A 21,079-nucleotide genomic window follows, 5' to 3' on the forward strand; every position below is an offset into this window, starting at 1 on the left:
ATGATTTTTGCAGTTTTAAGTGTTCTTTCTCTGTGAGGCGGGTTTCCTGCAGGCATGCCACATCAGCTTTATGCCTTTTCAGTGCAGTTAGGATCTTAGATCTTTTAATAGGGGAGCTTATACCTCCTACATTCCAAGTTACAATTCTAGTGGACATATTTACTGGATTTACCAATTTTAGTGATCTCGCCTCTCTTCTCTACGGTCTCTCGCTGTTCCTTAACTGTGAGGTCCCCCCAACTCCCAGGCCACTCACCCCAACTACCGGATTTGCCTGCGTGTTCCGTGCAACTCCATTGGTCCCTGACATTCATCAATTTTAAACTTCTGGTACTCTTTGATTTTAAACTCAATAACATCCTAAATCCCCATCCCCCCCTTATCCCCCACCATTCCTTCCGCCCTTTTGCCATTATCCAGACTCAAACCTGCGTCTGGGTACGGCTAGAGTCCACCTGAGTAGCGGGGAGCCCTCCCCCCCGTATGATTTATAATTTCTGTACTTACTGCTGCTGCTATATATATTATGCTCTGACTCACAGCAAGCCCTATAAGTATTTCAATCTCCCTCAGAGATGCCCTTCTCCTGCAATCCAGACTTGGCTTCCTCCGATGTTTTAAAGGTATGCCACTGTCCTTGTAACAGAACTTTCAGTGAGGCTGGGTACTGGAGCCTAAAGCGAATTTGCTTCTGTGCTAATAGTGAACATATCTGATGGAATTTTTTCCGTTGCTCCTGTACGCCGAAGGAGTAGTCCTGGAACATCAAAATTGGGCGCCCCTCATGTGTTAGATCTCCCCTCCTGATCTTAAATCCATTCAGTATTTCCATTTTAGAGCGGTAGTTGAGCACTCGTGCCACTATAACACGAGGCCTCTTTTGACTGTCCGTTTTGCGTCCCACGCGATGTGCGCGCTCAAGTACTAAAGGCCCAAGGGAGTCTGATAAAGCCAATTCCTTAGATAACCAGTCTGTGAGCCAAGGCACTAAGTTTCTGTCCGAAATGTTTTCCGAGATGCCTACAATTCGCACATTGTTCCTCCTGGAACGATTTTCTAGGTCCTCTAGTTTATCGTAATGTTCCTGGAGCTGATGTTTGATTTCGCGGATATCAACATTATAGGCCTGCGAGTCGTCTTCAAGAGCCGAAATCCGCACTGAAAGATCCTCTGTGCGGGTCTCCAGTCCCTCCAACTTAGCGTGGAAAGCGTCGATTTTTTGTTCCATAGTGTCCCATTTAGGCTGCCAGGCTTTCACCACCGCGGCTGTTAGTTGCTCTAACTGCGACGTCGAAAATGCTTGCTCGCATTGCTGTGGTTCGCCCGCCATTTTAGAATCAGAGGTAGGTAACTTAACCTTTTCTTTCTCTTTTTTTCCGGTCCGAAGCGCCATTCCAATCGGGGTTTTGTTCAGGTATTTGTCCATGCAGTTATGCTGTATCCAGTGGGTATTTTTTAATGTTTTTGAGCAGTATTTATAGGAATACGGGGTTAGGGCCCACGAGCTGCAGCACTGCACGTCTGCTCAGCTCATCGCATCACGTGGACTCCGCCCCTGTCTGGATTTTACTGACAAATGGTTTATTGTAGTGCAGGGTTTCCCCCTGCTTGAATCTCTGTGATAGATATTCTGATAAGATTTGTCTGGGGCGGCCAGCAGGTGTCCTTTGTTTTTAGTAGCTGTATTTCATACCTTTCCCACCTGCTTGTCTCCTTGCCTCTACTGGATACCTTTTATATTTGTTGTGTTGATCAGCCAGGCTTTTTTGATCAGAGGAAGAGAGTCAATTTAGCCTTGAGGCAGTCTCTTACTTGAGGAGTCTTTTGTTAAAGGGGGAGGTGAGGTCAGTAGTACCTTTGTCTTTTAAATGTCTTTTAAATATTCCCCAAAGGGAGAGGGAAGAGGGCTTTTGGAATGAAAGCCAGTTCTGCTGCAGTGTCAAATATATATATTTTTAAAGCTGCACAAATATATTGGTGTATATATATGTATCTGATCCAACACAACATCATGCTACACAGTTAATTCTGATGATTGGCTTATACCATAACATCTCTATCTCATGCTAATAAACTTGGATAGCTTTGATGAAAAACATTTCATCATTGTTTTTTCTGCTGCTTAGTGAATTCTGATAGAATTAATTTTAGGTTTCATCACAGATGGTTCTTTTCTCTTCTCTCCTCTCTCCCAGATGGAGTGCCTCAAGTTGATTGCATCTCCAAAATTTACAGACAAACGGATTGGCTACCTTGGAGCTATGTTACTATTGGATGAGAGACAAGATGCCCATCTTCTTATCACCAATAGCATCAAAACGTAAGAAAGACGATGTTGTGACTGGATTGAGAAGTATAGATGGATTGATCAATGATATGGATGGAAAGAAAGCTAATTTCACAATATAAAAGGCATTCAAATTAGTAATATACTGATGAATAATAGAAAATTAAGAGTTAAGAAGCTGGATGAAGAAACAGATAAATCAGCAGTGAAGAGATTGCTGATGTAGTGATAGATAATAAGAGATGAATGATAGACATGGGGAGAGATGAAAGGAGATCAAGATGCAGAGATGAAGAGAAAGATGTATACAGAAGGATCAGAAGTTGATGGGTGATGGTGAGATGTTCAATGAATAATGAAGAAGAAACCATGGATGATGAAATGTTGTAGATGGTTGAGATGGATCAGGATGGAAAGAAGAGAGATACACATAGGAGGATGGAAAGTTGAAGGACAGAGAGGTGGTAGGTCAGTAATGGTGTTATGATAGAACAAGGGATGATAGATCAAATGATAGAGATGGGTAGGATAGATGCACAGCAGGATGGAGAGAAATGGGATGAAGAGATGCATGCAAGTGGATGGAAAGTTGATGGATGAAGGACAGTGGTGATAGATCAATAATGGGAGTCCTGATTAAGTGAGGGATGATAAATAGGTGAAATGATAAGGATGGGCAAGAGATGAAAAGATGGCTTAGAAGGATGGAAGGATGATGGATGAAGGGAGGGGTATATGGGATGGAGCGGGGCAGTTGAATAACAGAGACAGATTTTGGAGTGAGAGATAATAAAATAGACAAATGATAGGTGAAGAGGTAGATACAAACATGATGGGCAGATGATGTAGTACAAGACATAGATTTTGGACAGTCAATAAAGAGATGAGATGGCTGCAGACCATGGTAATGATAAAGGGCTGATGGATGGATGAATGGATAGAATGATAACACTTAGTTTTGTTGCATCACTGGACTGTGCAGTGGTGATATGTCTCTGTCCAGGAGAGCTTTCAGTGTACTCTTAAGTGGAGGTAGTGGGAGGTAGTGACTTGCCTATGGAGCATCAGTGGCAGAAGCAAGATTTGAATCCTAAGCATTCTGGTTCATAGCCCACTGCTCTAGTCTAACCACTAGGCCACTTCTGTCCACATACAGAGGAGATATGTATACAGTGCAGTCCCCCCCACCCCCAACCACCGGCCCATTCTCTTGAAACTGTCTCCCCTTTAGTATCAGGAATCCTAAGTGATCTTGGTCTTTATTATTCCTCACACTTTCTCCACAGAGACTTGAACAGCAGTGTCCAGCAAATCCAGGGCCTGGCCCTCTGCACTCTGGGGTGTATGGGATCATCTGAGATGTGTCGTGACCTGGCCAGCGAGGTGGAGCGCCTCCTACAGACTTCAAACTCCTACATCAAGAAAAAGGTCTCGCTCCTCTGGCACTTTCTACCAAAAGACTTTGATTGGAAGTGGGAGTCAGTGAAGTCACCCTTTGCCCACTTTTCCATGGACAGTAAGAATAATCACACAGGATGCCCATGGAGCTGTACAGCCATCACCGGAGCTCAAAGTCCATAAATACATTACCTAAGCCAGGATGCCAGATGCCTTCTAAAATGGAAAGGGGAGTGGTCACAACAGGGGAGAGTGAGAAACAAGCTGATAGGGTGACCAATCCAGGTTCACACAGGGGCAGTCGGTGGACAGAGCCAGGGATTAGATAATGGGATGCAACACATTTCTGAAAACCTGAGGTTGCTGTCTGGATGCTTCTCTTTTGCATGTGTTTTTACATATAATCCTGTCCAATCCCTCTCTTCTTCCCCCCCCCCCCCCCCCCAACCTCCTTTTTTCCTGATCTCAGGCAGTACTCTGTGCTGTTCATATCATCCAGAAGGTTCCAGATCTGACTGAAATGTTTCTGCCAGCCTGCAAACAGCTGTTGACAGAGAGGAACCATGGTATGTGAAGCAGGGTTGGCACTCCTCAGACTTCTATATAAGACCCCAGATAGACCCCAGACCCTGTATTCTACTGCAGGGTCTCCTGGGATAGACCCCAGACCCTGTGTCCTGCTGCAATGTCTCCAAGGATAGACCCCAGACCCTGTGACCTGTTGCAAGGTCTCCGGGGATAGACCCCAGACCCTGTGTCCTGCTGCAAGGTCTCCAAGGATAGACCCCAGACCCTGTGACCTGTTACAAGGTCTCCGGAGATAGACCCCAGACCCAGTGTCCTGCTGCGGGACCTCTAGGAATAGATCCCAGACCCTGTGTCCTGCTGTGGGGTCTCTGGGGATAGACCCCAGACCTTGTGTCCTGCTGCAAGGTCTCCAAGGATAGACCCCAGACCCTGTGACCTGTTGCAAGTTCTCTGGCCATAGACCCCAGACCCTGTGTCCTACTGCAAGATCTCCTGGAAGAGACCCCAGACCCTGTGTCCTTCTGTGGGGTCTCAGGGGAGAGAGACCCTGACCCTGTGCTCCATGTGATTTTGAGTGCAGAGAAAAACCAGATGAGGAAGTGGCAGATAAGGGGGGAGAGAATAGACAGATTTCTGTGGCCAGTTGCTGGTTTTGGTTGACTTCCTAAAGGAAAAGTCCATAGACCATTGTTAAAATGGGGAAAATCCACTGCATATTTCTAGGATAAACAACATAAAATGTATTGTACTGTTTTGGGATCTTGCCAAGTACTTGTGACCTGCATTGGCTACTGTTGGAAACGGGATGCTGGGCTTTATGGACCTTTAGTCTGTCCCAGTATGACAATACTTACGTACTTTGAACCAATACAAGGCAAAATGATGCCAGCTTTATGGGTACTTGAGCACCTCCAACATTGAGCAAACTCCTTGACTAGTCCGGTGAGGAGTAATTTCAATTGTGCTTAGCATTCCCAATCATTTTGCTAAGTTGGCTCCTTTGCTTGGGAACCTTTGAATTAGCAACTCTGGAAGGTCCTGTCCTAAATGTTTCAGCCCTAGACATGTGCTTGCGGTGGGAGGGGAAAAGAGCAGGAACTAGGTTTGCCTGGAGTTGCTGATCCGTTTCTGTCTTTCTCCCCCCCCCCCCCCCCCCCCATCGGTTATCCGCTTCAAGGTGTGCTGCATGGGGCCGTTGTGCTGATGATGGAGATTTGCCTGTGCAGTCCCAGTGTCCTGCCAGAGTTACGAAAGGTAAGAGGTGACTCCTCCTTCGCTTCCCCGGGATTATATGGGTGTGAGTCTGCATTCTTGCAAAGCCTCCAGGAGCGACTGAGTCGCTGTGTCTGTCCTCACGAGTCCTATGATGGCTTGTTGAGATTAAGGTCCGAAGGAGTTACCGCAGCCAGGTGAGGTTAAGGTCATAGTGTCAGGGTAGTGAGATGGGGGGAAGGGAAATGGGACTTGATATACCGCCTTTCTGAGGTTTTTGCAACTACATTCAAAGAGGTTTACATATATTCAGGTACTTATTTTCTACCAGGGGCAATGGAGGGTTAAGTGACTTGCCCAGAGTCACAAGGAGCTGCAGTGGGAATTGAACTCAGCTCCCCAGGATCAAAGCCCACTGCACTAACCACTAGGCTACTCCTCCACTTCCAGGGCGGGTGAATCCTTTGACCTAAGGGAGTTGATATGGCTGGTTGGGATCTGGTGTGGAGGCTGCAGCTCGTTGGTTGGGTTATAGGTCAGAATTAGAGGGGAATATATTGGTTATGGCTAGGTCAGAGGTCAGGATCTGGGAGGTGACCTTGTGTTAATATGCTGTCATAAGTCGGTAATAATTGATATCTTCCGTCCATTCTTGTCCTCCCCTATCCCCCCCCCAACCATATCTACAGCTGGTGCCGCAGCTTGTACAGAAATTGAAAAACATCGTGATGTCAGGATATTCTCCAGAGCACAGCGTGTCAGGGGTCAGTGACCCTTTTCTACAGGTCAGTGAGCCAGCTTTCTCTCTCCTTGTCCCTTCCCCCCCCCCCCCCCCCCCCCCCCCCGTCGTGATTCTCCCTGTCCCTCTCTGCGCAGTTTGTTTGTTCATGGGAGGATTTGTCTGTTAGCGTGTTTCTCTGAATCTTTCTCCATGCACATATATGTATTTATCCCTGCCGGAGGCTTCACTACATCTTCTCTTTCGTAGGTTCAAATCCTGCGCCTCCTGAGGATTTTGGGACAGAATGATGAAGCCAGTAGTGATGTGATGAACGACACCTTAGCACAGGTAACTGGAGAGGGGGAGGGACAGCGTGATGAAAAAGAGAGATGAAAGAAAGGAGGGGGAGAGATGGGAAAATGATGTGGGGGAGAGTGGTGGGGTTAGAGATTAGGACATGTACAGAGGAGTTTGGTGCTTTGTTCACAGGTTGGTTCACGTCTGTTCTCCGCAGGTGGCCACAAATACAGATACGAATCGAAATGCTGGGAATGCAATACTGTACGAGACTGTGCTGACCATCATGGACATCAAATCCGCCAGTGGCCTCCGGGTAAGGAGGATATTGGAGAGATATTTAGGGAGAGAAATGGGACTTGATATACCGCCTTTCTGAGGTTTTTGCAACTACATTCGTAGTGGTTTACATATACTTAGAACTCTGACTGTTTTTCTCTGACTTTTATTGTCTGTTTCTACCCCCCCCCCCCCCCCCCCCCCCCGCCTCTCTTTCCTTCCTTGCAGGTTCTGGCAGTGAACATTTTGGGCCGGTTCCTGCTGAACAATGATAAGAATATCAGGTAGAGGATGGCAGAAAGTGTGTGTGTGTGTGTGTGGGGGGGGGGGGGGTCTTTTGCTTCTCATGGCTGCAATCGAGGGGAGGGGACAGGTTCTTCTTTATTAATATCGTTAAAACTCTTGTCAGGTGAGGGTGAGATTGTATTCTTCTCACCACCCCTTTCTCTTTCTCCCATCTCTCTAACCCCCCCTCTCTCTCTCAGGTATGTGGCACTCACCTCCCTCCTGAAGCTTGTGCAGACGGATCACACGGCTGTACAAAGACATCGCAGCACCATTGTAGACTGTCTCAAGGATCCTGATGCTTCTGTCAACAGGTGAGACCGTTACAAAGTGCCCTTCCCATTGAGACCCCTCAGAATCCAAGGCAGAGCATGACAGATCTTTGTTTTAATCATATGTTTTTATTTTTAGGCAGCATTTCCAATTTTAGCTCTAGGCAGGTTACAACATATTTTTGCAAGTATGTTACGTCCCTGCTCCAGAGAGCTTAAAATCTTGAATGTGAGGCAGGAGGAAAAGTGATTTGCCAAATTCAAGAGAGTTAGTGATAGAATTAGGATTTGAACCCTGGTATTCAAGGTTCATTGCACATTGCTTTATTCACTAGAAAACTCTTTATCAGGGGGTGGGGGAGAAGCAAAGGTGAGTGGGAATAAGAAGAGGGAAGCAGGGATTGGGAGAAGGTGGGGGGGGGGAGGAGAGTTCAGTGCTGGCTGTCTCCCCACATCATTTATATCTTACAGGAGGGCCCTTGAGCTCAGCTTCGCACTAGTGAATGCATCCAATGTGCGAGGAATGATGAAAGAGCTTCAGCAATTCCTGGATCGCTGTGTGCCGGAGATTAAGGCCGACTGCACTTCCGGGATCTTCTTAGCTGCCGAAAAGTAAAGAGATGCACACTTGCTGTCCCTCATGTCCCTTATCATGAGGCTTTTCAGCAGGAGATGCTCTGGAGTGGGGGAGATACAGGGAATAGTGGAGGGGCACTGGATGAAGACAAGAGAGAACAATAGGGGAGTGGTGGAGGGTCCTGGCTGCAGACGGGATGGTGGGGGAGTAATGGCTGTGAACGGTGGAGGGAATGGTGGAGGAGTGATTGTTGTGAGAGGTGGAGGGAATGGTGGGGGAGTGATGGCTATGAAAGGTGGAGGGGATGGAAAAAGAGCGCTGGCTCTGTTGGAGTGAGGAGACAGACAGTGCAGCCAGTTCATTATGGGTTACCGCAGGTTCCCTCTCAATGACCCTCTCTCCCTCCTCTCAGGTACTCCCCATCCAAGCGCTGGCACATTGACACCATTATGGAGGTTCTGACTAAGGTGGGTTCCTCCCTTTTTTCTTTACGTTGCAGGTGGACCCTGTTAGATGAGCTCCAGCTCTGTGAAGTTCATCTCTTATAGACCTTTTTAGACTTTCCCTGCTGCCTCCTGCTTCGTATGGCCTTTCTCTTATTGAACCATTATTCCAACTTTACATCAGTACAGTAATTGCTATACACAGACTGAAATGCAACATTTCAATTCACTTTGTGGCAGGGCTTAAATTATGGCTTATGGTTTATTCAATTTTCTATACTGCCTTCTTTGTAAAAACAAGTCAAAGTGGGGAAGAAAATAAAAACAAAAAGGCAAAGTCCGAAAGGATAGGACAGATGCGCATATACACACAGTTAAAACTAAAAGTATCTAATTAAAATACATTAAAATACATTACATTACATGACACAATGTCATTCTTCTGGGGAAATGACCACTCTTCAGACTCCAGAACAGCCGGGGTGCCCTTCTCCAGCCCCTCTCTTCCAGGCAGCCTGCAGGGAATAGGAAGGGAAGGGGTGAGCCTGGAGCAGAGCAGAGAATCTCATGCTACTCCCTAATCCAGCCCCCCATTTGTTACTCTCGCACCAGCCCACCCATCTCCTTCCCCAGCTGACAACTTCCATTCCCTTTTTTCCAATTCCCACTAACCCATCCCCTATCCCCTTCCCTCACCATCCTCGCCCTTCCCTCCAGGCTAAATACATAACCTCTTTATCTCGCACAGCCAAAGAATTCACCAGCCCACTACCTTGAGAAACAGATCCCTCCCCTTCAAAAATGCGTGCTTTGCTTTCTTCCCCCTGGTCAACCTTGACACTTTCCATCCTCAGCAATTCATGCATCTGGTTTCTCCATAAGGTTAAACCAGGCAGTGTCTCTGAATTCTTCTGGCACGTGCGGCTTATCATTTAGGGGTCCCATCGTACTTATCATAGTTAACTATTCCTTACACATGTTCTCGATCCCATGGCCCAACTGTAAATAATCAGTTGTGATACCCAGATAAATCTGAGCCTAATTCTGCCCTCCGCGGTCAGCTTTGTGAAAAACGGTGACAGAGGTGGGCCAGATATCAATGGATATCGACTAAAATAATCCATGGAGCTTTGGAGCCCTCATGTGTCCGAAGTGTTGCATTACATAAGTATGTAAGTATTGCCATACTGGGAAAGACCAAAGGTCCATCAAGCCCAGAATCCTGTTTCCAACAGTGGCCAATCGAGGTCGCAAATACCTGGCAAGATCCCAAAAAAGTACAAAACATTTTATACTGCTTATCCCAGAAATAGTGCATTTTCCCCAAGTCCATTTAATAACGGTCTATGGGCTTTTCCTTTAAGAAGCCGTCCAGACATTTTTTAAAACTCCGCTAAGCTAACCGCTAACACCACATTCTCTGGCAACGAATTCCAGAGTTTAATTACACGTTGAGTGAAAAACGATTTCTCCATTTTGTTTTAAATTTACTACATTGTAGCTTCATCGCATGCCCCCTAGTCCTAGTATTTTTGGAAAGCGTAAACAGACGCTTCACATCTACCCATTCAACTTCACTCATTATTTTATAGACCTCTATCATATCTCCCCTCAGCCGCCTTTTCTCCAAGCTGAAGAGCCCTAGCCGCTTTAGCCTTAACTCATAGGGAAGTCGTCCCATCCCCTTTTATCATTTTCGTCGCCCTTCTTTGCACCTTTTCTAATTCCACTATATCTTTTTTGAGATGCGGCGACCAGAATTGAACACAATATTCGAGGTGCGGTCACACCATGGAGTGATACAAAGGCATTATAACATCCTCATTTTTGTTTTCCATTCCTTTCCTAATAATACCTAATATTCTATTTGCTTTCGTAGCCGCAGCAGCACACTGAGCAGAAGATTTCAATGTATCATCAACGATGATACCTAGATCCCTTTCTTGGTCCATGACTCCTAACGTGGAACCTTGCATGACGTAGCTATAATTCGGGTTCCTCTTTCCCAGATGCATCACTTTGCACTTGCTCACATTAAACGTCATCTGCCATTTAGATGCCCATTCTCCCAGTCTCATAAGGTCCTCTTGTAATTTTTCACAATCCTTCTGCGATTTAACAACTTTGAATAACTTTGTGTTGTCAGCAAATTTAATTACCTCACTAGTTACTCCCATCTCTAGGTCATTTATAAATATGTTAAAAAGCAGCGGTCCCAGCACAGAGCCTTGGGGAACCCCACTAACTACCCTTCTCCATTGAGAATACTGACCATTTAACCCTACTCTCTGTTTTCTGTCTTTTAACCAGTTTTTAATCCACAATAGGACACTACCTCCTATCCCATGACTCTCCAATTTCCTCTGGAGTCTTTCATGAAGTACTTTGTCAAATGCCTTCTGAAAATCCAGGTACGCAATATCAACTGGCTCACCTTTATCCACATATTTGTTCACCCCTTCAAAGCAATGTAGTAGATTGGTGAGGAAAGATTTCCCTTCACTAAATCCATGTTGTCTTTGTCTCATTAATCCATGCTTTTGAATATGCTCTGTAATTTTGTTCTTAATAATAGTCTCTACCATTTTGCCCGGCACCGATGTCAGACTCACCAGTCTATAATTTCCCGGATCTTCTCTGGAACCTTTTTAAAAAATTGGCGTAACATTGGCCACCCTCCAATCTTCCGGTACCACACTCGATTTTAAAGATAAATTACATATTACTAACAATAGCTCCGCAAGCTCATTTTTCAGTTCTATCAGTACTCTGGGATGAATACCATTCGGTCCAGGAGATTTGCTACTCTTCAGTTTGTAGAACTGCCCCATTACATCCTCTAAGTTTACAGAGAATTCATTAAGTTTCTCTGACTCGTCAGTTTCAAATACCTTTTCTGGCACCGGTATCCCACCCAAATCTTCCTCGGTGAAGACCGAAGCAAAGAATTCATTTAATCTCTCCGCTAAGGCTTTGTCTTCCCTGGTCGCCTCTTTTACTCCTCGGTCATCTAGCGGTCCAACCGATTCTTTTGCCAACTTCCTGATTTTAATATACCTAAACAAAAATTTTTACTATGTGTTTTTGCCTCCAAAGCAATCTTTTTTCGAAGTCCCTCTTAGCCTTCCTTATCAGCGCTTTGCGTTTGATTTGACATTCCTTATGTTGTTTCTTATTATTTTCTGTTGTTTCTTATTATTTTTGTGAGTTTCTTTTTGTGAGCAGATGCCTCCTGTATTTTCATTGATACACCTGTTTGCATTGCCCCTTTACTTCTCTGTGTCTTGCAGGCCGGCAGTTACGTTCGAGATGATGCTGTTGCTAACCTTATCCACCTGATCAGCAGCGCTAGTGAGCTCCATGCGTACACAGTCCAGAAACTGTACAGTGCTTTGGTGATGGATATTTCACAGGTACCAGGAGGATACCAAGCTGAGAGAGGCAGAGACCTGGCAGAGGGGATCAACTGACAGTGCAAGAATCAAGGAAAAGGGAGATTTGGACAGGATATTGAGCTGAGAAAAGCAGATTCATGTTTCAGGGATGAAAATCCAATGCAGGAATAGTTTGGAGAATGTAATAAGGCATTGAGCCAGGAGAGATGGAGATCAGGGGTATGCTTCCAGTGCTGAGAGAGAATGCCCTCCTAAAGGCAGTATAGTAATGCCAAATAAATAATAATAAATTGAACCAGGAGAAGCAGGCCATGTAATTTGAAAAGGCTCTTTAATGGAAAGGTTCAGAATAAAGTTTCATAGGTATGACCAGCGGCTCTCTTTGCAAAGGCTCTTGGGAGAGCTCTAGCATTTAGGTGGCAGATTTCTATGGCTAGTGTGGCAATCCTGTATCACAGATACGCTCATGAGTGTTCTTACAGAACATTAGCATAAATGTAGACATGAGCGTTTGTGGCAGGTCTCTGGCCGGCGGAAGTGGATGCACATGAATGTGGCACTCGCACGAATCATTGACCGTATTCTGTAACTTGTGCGTGCAACTACTGGCCCTGTCCATGGTCCTCCTCTGTGAACGTCCCATGAAAATTACACGCTAAGTGATTTTGGCATGTAATAATAGAATGCTGGTTAGGCCTGTTGCCGTCATTTTAAATTATCCCATGAATGGCAGTAGTCTGTAAATGGTGCTTAACTTAGGGACCTGTTTACTAAAGGTTTGCCTGTCCTCTTGTGACTATGGGTAGAATGCTGAATAATCGGTGCTCCTGGGGGAGTTAGAAAACTTTGAAAACTGAGCAGACCTGAATGTCTGCATTTAGGTTCCTGAAAAGCGGGTGGTGGCAGGGTCTTGATTATGTTAGTTTAAAAAATGTGGATCACCTAATTTAGTTTCTTGAATTGAGGCAAATGAATTACAGGCCTGGATTTAGGATCTTCGCTTTAAGAGAATTTGCAGCAGAATACGTAAAAGCTTACATCAAGGGTTTGCAAGCCTACGGCCGTCGTGTTTATAGTTTATTAGTACTTGCCAAACTGCTCAGAGCAGAGCAGTGTACAAAGCAACAAAAAAATATGATAAAAAGAAAAGGAACTCCATTTAATGATAGGAAAGAGATATAGAATCACTCAAGGAAGAGCAGAAACAGACAGAGAAAGAGAAGAAATATATATTGACCCTACTCTCTGGCTAAAACCCTTAGTCAACCCTACTCTCCCAAAGCTTGCCTGAATAGCCAGGCTTTCAAATTTGCTTTGAAGCTCTTGAGAGACAAATATCTATGAAGGGAGAGGGGGAGATTATTGCAGATATGGAGGGAAAGGAAAAAGATAGCACAGTGTCTAGTTGTTTCTAAGTGGGCAAATTTAGGCTTGGCAGTACTATGCAGTGTAAAGAGAATCCACAAAAGTGGAGAACTCAATAGATCCTACGGGATAGAGAACAAATGCAAACAACAGTAGGAATGTGAACTAGGCTTATCCAAAGAACAGGAACCAACAGACTATATTTATTTATTTATACTTAAAAAAGACTAATAAATATTTTTTTGCGATAATGACTCCACACAACGTTGTGTTTCGGCCTGGTGGCCTACATCAGGAGTCTATAAATAAAAACAATAAACAATACATGAATAAGGGAGAATATCAATAAAGAAGAGAAACAATGTCATGAGAAATATAAATAACATAAATCTCATAAGAACTCTATTGATATAAATTGACCACCGTAATGATGCGTTATATTTATTTTATTTATTTATTTATTGCATTTGTATCCCACATTTTCCCACCTATTTGCGGGCTCAGTGTGGCTTACAATAAGATATGAATAATTGAAATACATTGGTTACAACTAGGTTATGGATTACATTGAACAGAGTTGTGCGAGACACATTGATAATAATAAAAACAAAAATGATAATGATTATAACAATCATAGTGAATATGAACATAAAATACATATCAAAGTGAAATATACTTATTCATGTATTGTTTACAAAAAATATTTATTTATTTATTAGTATATATAGTTTGTTGGTTTTTAACTCTAATTTTTGTCTGGTTCCTGTTCTTTGGATAAGCCTGGTTTACATTCCCACTCTTGTTTGCATTAGTACTATGCGGTGACCATTTAAAGAGCGGAGGACCCTAGTAGGAGAGTAGGGGATAGTCAGATGAGAGAGGTAATTGGGGGTCACCTAACATGAAAGCCTTAAATGTCAACAGTGCGATTTTCTAAGTGATCCGGTACTGGACAAGTAGCCAATGATGTTGCCTTAGCAAGAGGGGAGGGTTTGTGATCGGTATGGCGGGTGCGGCACAGAAGTCTTATAGCCGTGTATACTGGCTCTCCAGAGTATGCAAAATGTACCTCATGCATATTCATGGTAGATATCTTGAAACACAATTAATAAAAGAAGAAAAAGCACAGCTGGGCCTTCAGGGCTGGGATAAACGGAGTCCTTTTATTCTGAGAGAGACCTGACACGGGCTGTGTTTTAGCCCAATAGCGCCTGCCTCAAGGCCGCAATGTTCAAAAAATGCAAAATAGAAAAATAGATCCCTAACAGCAATGATGTATCTCCCAGGGAGAAGTAAACTCTATTATCCACACGTTTTGAAAAAATGCCATCGGTTAAAGAAAACCGCCAAAGTGTCTTCTATTTTGCACTTTTTTGAACATTGCAACCTTGGCCCCCCTGAAGCAGGCGCTATTGCGCCAAAAGTCGGCCCGTGTGGGGTCTCTCTCAGAATAAAAGGCCCAGCTGTGCTTTTTTCTTTTATTGACTATTTGTGGACTGTTTTACCCTCTCTTTTGTTACCCTGGATATCTTGAAACCCCAGCTAGCATGGGGCACCCAGGAGACAGGTCTGGGAAGTGGTGTGTTTTTTGAAAACTGAACCACATGCCCAGCAGGTGGCAGCATTTACCCGGGTATGTGAAGGATATAAGCTTAGGACAGTCTGCAGGTGAGGGGAAATGCTCAGTAATGGAAGGTTTCATGATTCTAGGGGAGGTGGGCAGGGTGGACAGTAGGATATGGTGCTGTGACACTAGAGCTCCCAGGTCTCTATTTTGTTTTGCAGCAGCCACTTGTGCAGGTTGCCACCTGGTGCATTGGGGAATACGGGGACCAGTTACTGGCTGGAAACTGTGAAGAGATTCAGCCCATCCAGGTGAGTAAGGGAGTGAATGTGCGTTTGTGAGGGGGGTCTTCCTAGGGTAGGATGAGATTGGGCCCCATTGCTAGAACAGAGCGTGTGGAAGTCTTTTTCTCTTTCTTTCCTTTGGAGTGGAGGAGTAGCCTAGTGGTTAGTGCAATGGACGTTGATCCTGCGGAACTGGGTTCAATTCCCACTGCAGCTCCTTGTGACTCTGGGCAAGTCATTTAACCCTCCATTGCCCCTGGTACAAAATAAGTACCCGTATATACTATGTATACCGCTTTGAATGTAGTTGCAAAAACCACAGAAAGGCAGTATATCAAGTCCCATTTCCCCTTCCCTATTTGAGATTCTACATGGAATGTTGCTACGATTTGAGATTCTGTTGCTACTATTTGAAGTTCTACATGGACTGTTGCTAGTGGAGGAGTAGCCTAATGGTTAGTGCAATGGACATTGATCCTGCAGAACTCAGTTCAATTCCCACTGCAGCTCCTTGTGACTCTGGGCAAGTCACTTAACCCTCCATTGCCCCAGATACAAATAAGTACCTGTATATACTATGTAAACCGCTTTGATTGTAGTTGCAAAAATCATAGAACGGCAGTATGTCAAGGCTTCAATCCCTTTCCCCTTTCCCTTTCTCTGGAGTGGTGTATATTTGCGTGAGGGGTGGGTGCCATTTTTGGAAGCATTCTGTCAGATTCTGGGATAATGCCCTATGCCAGTGGAGAGTGTTGCTATCTCCCACCCGACAATGCTAGTCTCTCTTTGTACCTCTTTTGTGTTTGCAGGTGTCGGAGGATGACGTTTTGGACATACTTGAGAAGGTGCTTCACTCCCATATGTCACTGCCTGCCACTCGTGCCTACGCACTCACCGCAATCATGAAGTTAAGCACAAGACTGCGGGAGAACGTTGAGTAAGTACAGCAGCCCAATTTCCTCCCCCATCCCCCACACCCCCATTCTGAGGCTGTACAGCTTCCTTGCAGCATCACAGGCTTGGGGTTGTTGCATAAAGGGTGGGGTATGTTGAAGGGAGTTCACACTCATCTCCCACAGTCACGCTCACTTTTTGCTCTCTCCCCCCTCCCAGCCGCGTCCGCAGGGTGGTCTCCATCTTTGGTAGCTGCTCTGACCTGGAGTTGCAGCAGAGGGCTGTAGAGTATAATGCCCTGTTCAAGAAATTTGATCACATGAGGTGAGGCTGGTGTGAAAACCTGGAAGTGGGGGTTATGGAAGGGGCTACTGGGGCTGAATATCTTGAAAAAGGGGCAGGGAGGGTCGGGAGGACAGGAAGCCTAAAATCAGAGGTGGGTATGGGAGCTCATCAGATCTCTGCATTTTACTCTTTTCTCTCTTGTTGGGCAGACTGGATGGACCGTATAGGTCTTTATCTGCCAACATTTACTATGCTACTACTCTCCCCTTGTGCTTCTTTCCCATTCTTCCCCCTGTTTGGTCTCTCCTCTCCCTCTGCTCTCCCATTCTCCCCTCCTCCCGTGCCCAAACTCTGTACTATCCACAGAATGGCAGTGCTGGAGAAAATGCCCCTGCTGGACAAGGTCCTTCCGGGGCCGAATGAGGAGGAGGAGGAAGAGAGGAGCCCAGTAATGGAGTCAGCCAGCACGGAAGAGAAACCTTCAGGCCAGAATGATACAGCACAGCCCAGCCAGGTAAGAAACAAAAGCCTTCATAACCAGGACATGCTGTATGTCCAGCATGGTGCAAGGTGCTGTCCTTAATAAATAGGTCACCCTCCTGTTCCCAGCATTTATATTATTTATTTACTTGGATTTAGATCACATCTTTTTCACTAGTAGTTCAAAGCAAATTACATTAAGGTGCAGGTGTTTCCCAGGCCCCAGAGGGTTTATAACTTAAACAGCAGATTTACTAATGTGCATTATGCATAGTACATATTAATGAGATTTAGCATGTGATTTACTGCAAGTGTCATTATTCTAAATGGGACCCATTTTGGAAATAAACCCATAGCTCAAATTAATGCCCTCAATTTGCACTTGAGATAACAGAGGGTGACAAGAGGTGTCAAAGGGTTTGAAATCTGGCTTGGATCTTGGTGTTCTGTACTCCTGTGCTCCTTATACCAGAGAGTGAGGGAGACTGTCCTTCGTACTGAGGACATGCCTCATCTTCTGTCATGGTGTGAGAGAGGTGCTGTCCTTCATACCCAGGACACACTCCACCACCCAGCATTGTGTGAGGGGTTCCGTCCTTTATACGCAGGACACACTCCCAACATTGTGTCTCTATCCTTCATAATCTGAAATTATTGTTCAGCATTTACTTTCTGCAGGTCACTGACCTTCTGGACCTCTTGGGAGCACTGGATGACCCCTCGCCTGCCCCTGTACCTCAGCCGGTCACTGAGGTTCTTCCTACTGGCCCGGCTCTACTGGATCTTCTGGGAGCATCATCCAAGCCAGGTGAATGATGCAACTTCCTAGGCTGTGTCTGATGCAAGCAGGAAGAGTCTGGAACACAAAGACTTAAACCTTTCATGGCGGGACAAGGAGGGGATGTGTTGTATGCGCATCCATGTGGCCGTGTGCTTCTGGCTTGCGTGCATGCTGTATGTGCTTGTTATTATATATACTAGTGGAACCCAGCCCATTTCCTCAACAATGAAACGGGCCCTGGAAAGGCTCTCTTGTAAGCGATTTTTTTGTCTCTCCCCTGCCCTCCCCTCCATGTCCAGCGATTCTTCCCTTACCTCCCATCCCTTCCCCTCCCCTCCATGTCCAGCGATTCTCCTCTTCCCTGCCCTCCCATCCGTGTCCCACAATTCTCTTCTGTCCTCCCATCCCGTCCATGCCCATCGATTCTGCTCTGCTCTCCCCTTGATGTGCTCTGCCCTCCCCTTGATGTGCCGTGATTCTCTCTTCCTTTGTACCTCATCATTTTCTGGCTGGCCTGGCTGGCTTCCCTTCTGTTGGTAACATCCCGACGTCAGCTCGCTTCCACCGTTTCCTTCCCTCTCACTGTTCCACCCTCTGACGTAATTACGTTTTGACGCGAGGGCGGGGCAGTGAGGAGGAATGGAATGCTGGAGGCTAGCTGACGTCATCAGATGTTACGAACCCAGGCAGCCAGACAGCGATGGAACGTTGGAGGTGCAAATTATTATATAGGATGTTGTATATGCTTACAGTTGTGTATTGTGTATACTTAACTGTGTATTCTTATGGTTGTGTGTGTTAATGCTTATATCCTGTGTGTGTGCTAAGGGGAGATGATGGTGTCACTGCAGCCACACTCAGGTTAATAATTAGGTGATGACCTGACACAGCCGTGTTTCAGCAACTGCCTGCATCAGGGGTCCTTGATTTTAACCCTGGCCATGTCTGCATTTTGCGGTTTCTGTTTTCTGTGGAACGTTTTTGTTCTCCTGCTTCTTTTCTCCTGTGGTCTCTCTCTTCAAAGTGTACAACGTGCTTTTTCTGTTGCTCTCAGCAGCTGCAATCCCTCCTCTCACCGTGTACAATAAAAATGGCCTGCAGATTAGCTTCACCTTCCAGAAACCAGGCACAAACCCTTCCCTCCTCAACATCACAGCCTCCGTCACCAACTCCACTGCTGCTGATGTGACCGACTTTGTCTTCCAAGCCGCGGTACCCAAGGTGAGGAGCATCACATGGATTGGGAGCAGGGGTAGGGCACCTCCCCTCCTGCTGCGTGGCTAAATCAAAGGCTGAGGTGGGGGATTTGCTTTTCCCAGAGTCTGAAACCCTGAGAAAGGGATTGCGGCCAGTGATGTGCACATGTAATGTGAAATCACTCCCATGATGCATCCTTTTTATCTGAAAATCTCTTAGATTCCCAAAGAGTTATTTATTATTGCATCATGTTGCTTCCCCCCCCCCCCCCCCCCCCACCCCTCCCCAGTTGCTCCTGTATTGAGGTCAAACTGTACCTTGGTTGTAAACACACACCAACCTAACAGGCACTGTGCTCGTGAAGCCTGGGGTCCCTCTGATGGATCTGGGAGCAACTCCCAGGATGAAGTTCAGGTGGTGGGAGATAGAAGGTGACAGTTGTGTATGTGACTGCATTCCTTGCAGGGTATGGTTTTTCAGCACAATTCAAAATCCCCTTCTGGCAAGACAGGTTCAGGACTCCCTCACCAAGCTGTGCATCTAGCAGTAGACGGTGGCAGCTGAAGACCGGTTGGCCCATCCAGTCTGCTTAATTAATCCTGTCCAAGCCATTGACACTGTATTTCAGCACTGAGCCATAAAGGCTACTCATGATACAGAAAAAAAATGAATCTTTAAATTCTGGTGTCACCTCAGTCATCCACCACTGCCAAGTTCTTTGTGATGCCACACAAAAGCCCTGGAAAAATCATATTCAGCACCTGTGTCCCTACCAGGACACACAGCAACAATCCTACCTAGGAAAAGGCAGCACTTCAAATATTACACCAGTGCATCTCCTACTGGTTCAAAAAAAAAACCACTAAGCTGGACTGTGATAGATCCCCATGCTAGCAGAATCCCTCACCTCGGTCACAAATGCAAAACACGGACAGAGCCTCAGTCGGTACAGAATACACACTAATGACCTCCGTCACCTATGCAGAACACAGAGAAATCCTCGCCACATTCAGGATAAGATGATGCAGAACCACAATTGGAAACGTCCCTAGTTCTGCTCTGCCACTGCTGTTGGGAGGGTTTCTTCAGGATTCTCCTCTGTACTGTTATAGATTAATGATTTATCCCAGGTCAAACTCCCAAGTGAGAGGACTGGTTGAATGATGCTATCAAATAACCACCTTTACCACATTCTCTGACAACGAATTAAACTCTGGAATTCATTGCTAGAGAATATGGTAAAGGTGGTTAGCTTAGCGGAGTTTTAAAAGGGTCTGGACGGCTTCCTAAAGGAAAAGTCCATAGACCATTATTAAATTGACTTGGGGAAAATCCATTTCTGGGATAAGCAGCATAACATGTATTGAACATTTTTGGGATCTTGCCAGGTATTTGTGACCTGGATTGGCCACTGTTGGAAACAGGAGGCTGGGCTTGATGGACCTTTGGTCTGTCCCAGTGAAGCATGAAATGGCCTGGGGGGATTGTTTTGCATAAAGGGCCCTGAAATGCCCTCTCTCTTCTCTTACAGACACTCCAGCTCCAGCTGCAGGCACCCAGTGGAAACGTGGTGCAAGCACTGAACAGCTCTGCTGTGACACAGCTCATCCAGATCTTAAATCCCCAGAAGGTATGAAACATGTGTGGCAAGGGAGCAGGGAGAGATGTTGGAGGAATAGGGGGAGTCGGGGCAGAGTGGCACATGTGGGTGAGAGAGTCAGAAAGAGGGGAACAGACTGAGAAGAAAATGTGAATTTTCTGGAAAATGAATGAGATGATAGAGAGAAAAAAACTTTGGTTAAAGTTAGTGTGTGTTTTTTCATCCTGATCACCCCTCCCTCTCTCTCTCTTTCTCTTGTCCAGGTCCCTCTGAAGATGAGACTACGGCTCACTTACTCTCATTTTGGGGGTGCTGTGCAGGAGGTCTGTGAGGTCAGCAGCTTCCCTCCAGTCACCTGGCAGTAAAAGGGGAGGGACAGAGAGGGGTCACCTAGAAATACACAACATACATCCTCTTCCCTTTTGCTCCCCAAGAATTTGCCTTCTTCCACCTCCCTCCCCTATTCCCGCCATCCCTAGAAACCCCCACCCATAAATCCTACCTCTCTATCCTCTGAATCTTGCCTCCCCCTTCTGTCCCTCTTTGAAGCCTTCAGGGGCCGACAGAGGAGGAATGAATTTCGTGGTTTTTATACTAAGTTATTTTGTGATATATTTCTTGCTTAATAAAAAAAAACTTTGAAGTCTCTGTGGCATAATATTTCTAGGTTGAACTTTCCACCAAAGGTGGAAGGAGAGAGGACAGAGGTGTGAGGATGATGCCGGGGGTTCCCCTGCCTGGTAGGCAGTGCTGTGTGGAAACTCATATTAACCAGAGCCCAGTCCCCTCCTGGCTCTTATGTCAGCAGCTGACAACCAACCTTTTTTTTAAGATTCAGGAAATCTCCTGGGCCTGAAGGTCTGTTCATCTTCTATAGTAATGTAAAGACTGTAGGTCTGCCCACTGCTTGCACAAAAAAACCAACTATGGCATTC

General features: G+C 45.7%; 1 protein-coding gene across 4 annotated transcripts in view; it reads left to right on the top strand.

Annotated features, from left to right (window-relative positions):
* The window catches only part of AP1G2 (adaptor related protein complex 1 subunit gamma 2), a 30,034-nt gene extending 9,290 nt beyond the window's left edge, over positions 1-20,744 (top strand). For 2 of the 4 annotated variants that reach the window (XM_030187759.1, XM_030187758.1), the window contains exons 3-22: positions 2,196-2,320; positions 3,574-3,715; positions 4,155-4,251; positions 5,391-5,467; positions 6,115-6,210; positions 6,414-6,494; positions 6,661-6,759; positions 6,951-7,006; positions 7,208-7,321; positions 7,751-7,891; positions 8,269-8,323; positions 11,590-11,712; positions 14,845-14,934; positions 15,717-15,844; positions 16,021-16,125; positions 16,453-16,600; positions 17,245-17,374; positions 18,402-18,568; positions 20,076-20,174; positions 20,408-20,744. In XM_030187759.1, the coding sequence (XP_030043619.1) occupies positions 2,196-2,320; positions 3,574-3,715; positions 4,155-4,251; positions 5,391-5,467; positions 6,115-6,210; positions 6,414-6,494; positions 6,661-6,759; positions 6,951-7,006; positions 7,208-7,321; positions 7,751-7,891; positions 8,269-8,323; positions 11,590-11,712; positions 14,845-14,934; positions 15,717-15,844; positions 16,021-16,125; positions 16,453-16,600; positions 17,245-17,374; positions 18,402-18,568; positions 20,076-20,174; positions 20,408-20,509 (2,175 nt within the window). In that variant the 3' untranslated portion in view covers positions 20,510-20,744. The remainder of the gene's footprint in view (positions 1-2,195; positions 2,321-3,573; positions 3,716-4,154; positions 4,252-5,390; positions 5,468-6,114; positions 6,211-6,413; positions 6,495-6,660; positions 6,760-6,950; positions 7,007-7,207; positions 7,322-7,750; positions 7,892-8,268; positions 8,324-11,589; positions 11,713-14,844; positions 14,935-15,716; positions 15,845-16,020; positions 16,126-16,452; positions 16,601-17,244; positions 17,375-18,401; positions 18,569-20,075; positions 20,175-20,407) is intronic. The other 2 variants (XM_030187760.1, XM_030187761.1) reach the window with 2 other exon arrangements.
* The last annotated feature ends 335 nt before the right edge of the window (positions 20,745-21,079 follow it).

Source organism: Microcaecilia unicolor, chromosome 14 (genome assembly GCF_901765095.1).
Source record: "Microcaecilia unicolor chromosome 14, aMicUni1.1, whole genome shotgun sequence".
Taxonomy (NCBI): Eukaryota; Metazoa; Chordata; class Amphibia; order Gymnophiona; family Siphonopidae; genus Microcaecilia; species Microcaecilia unicolor.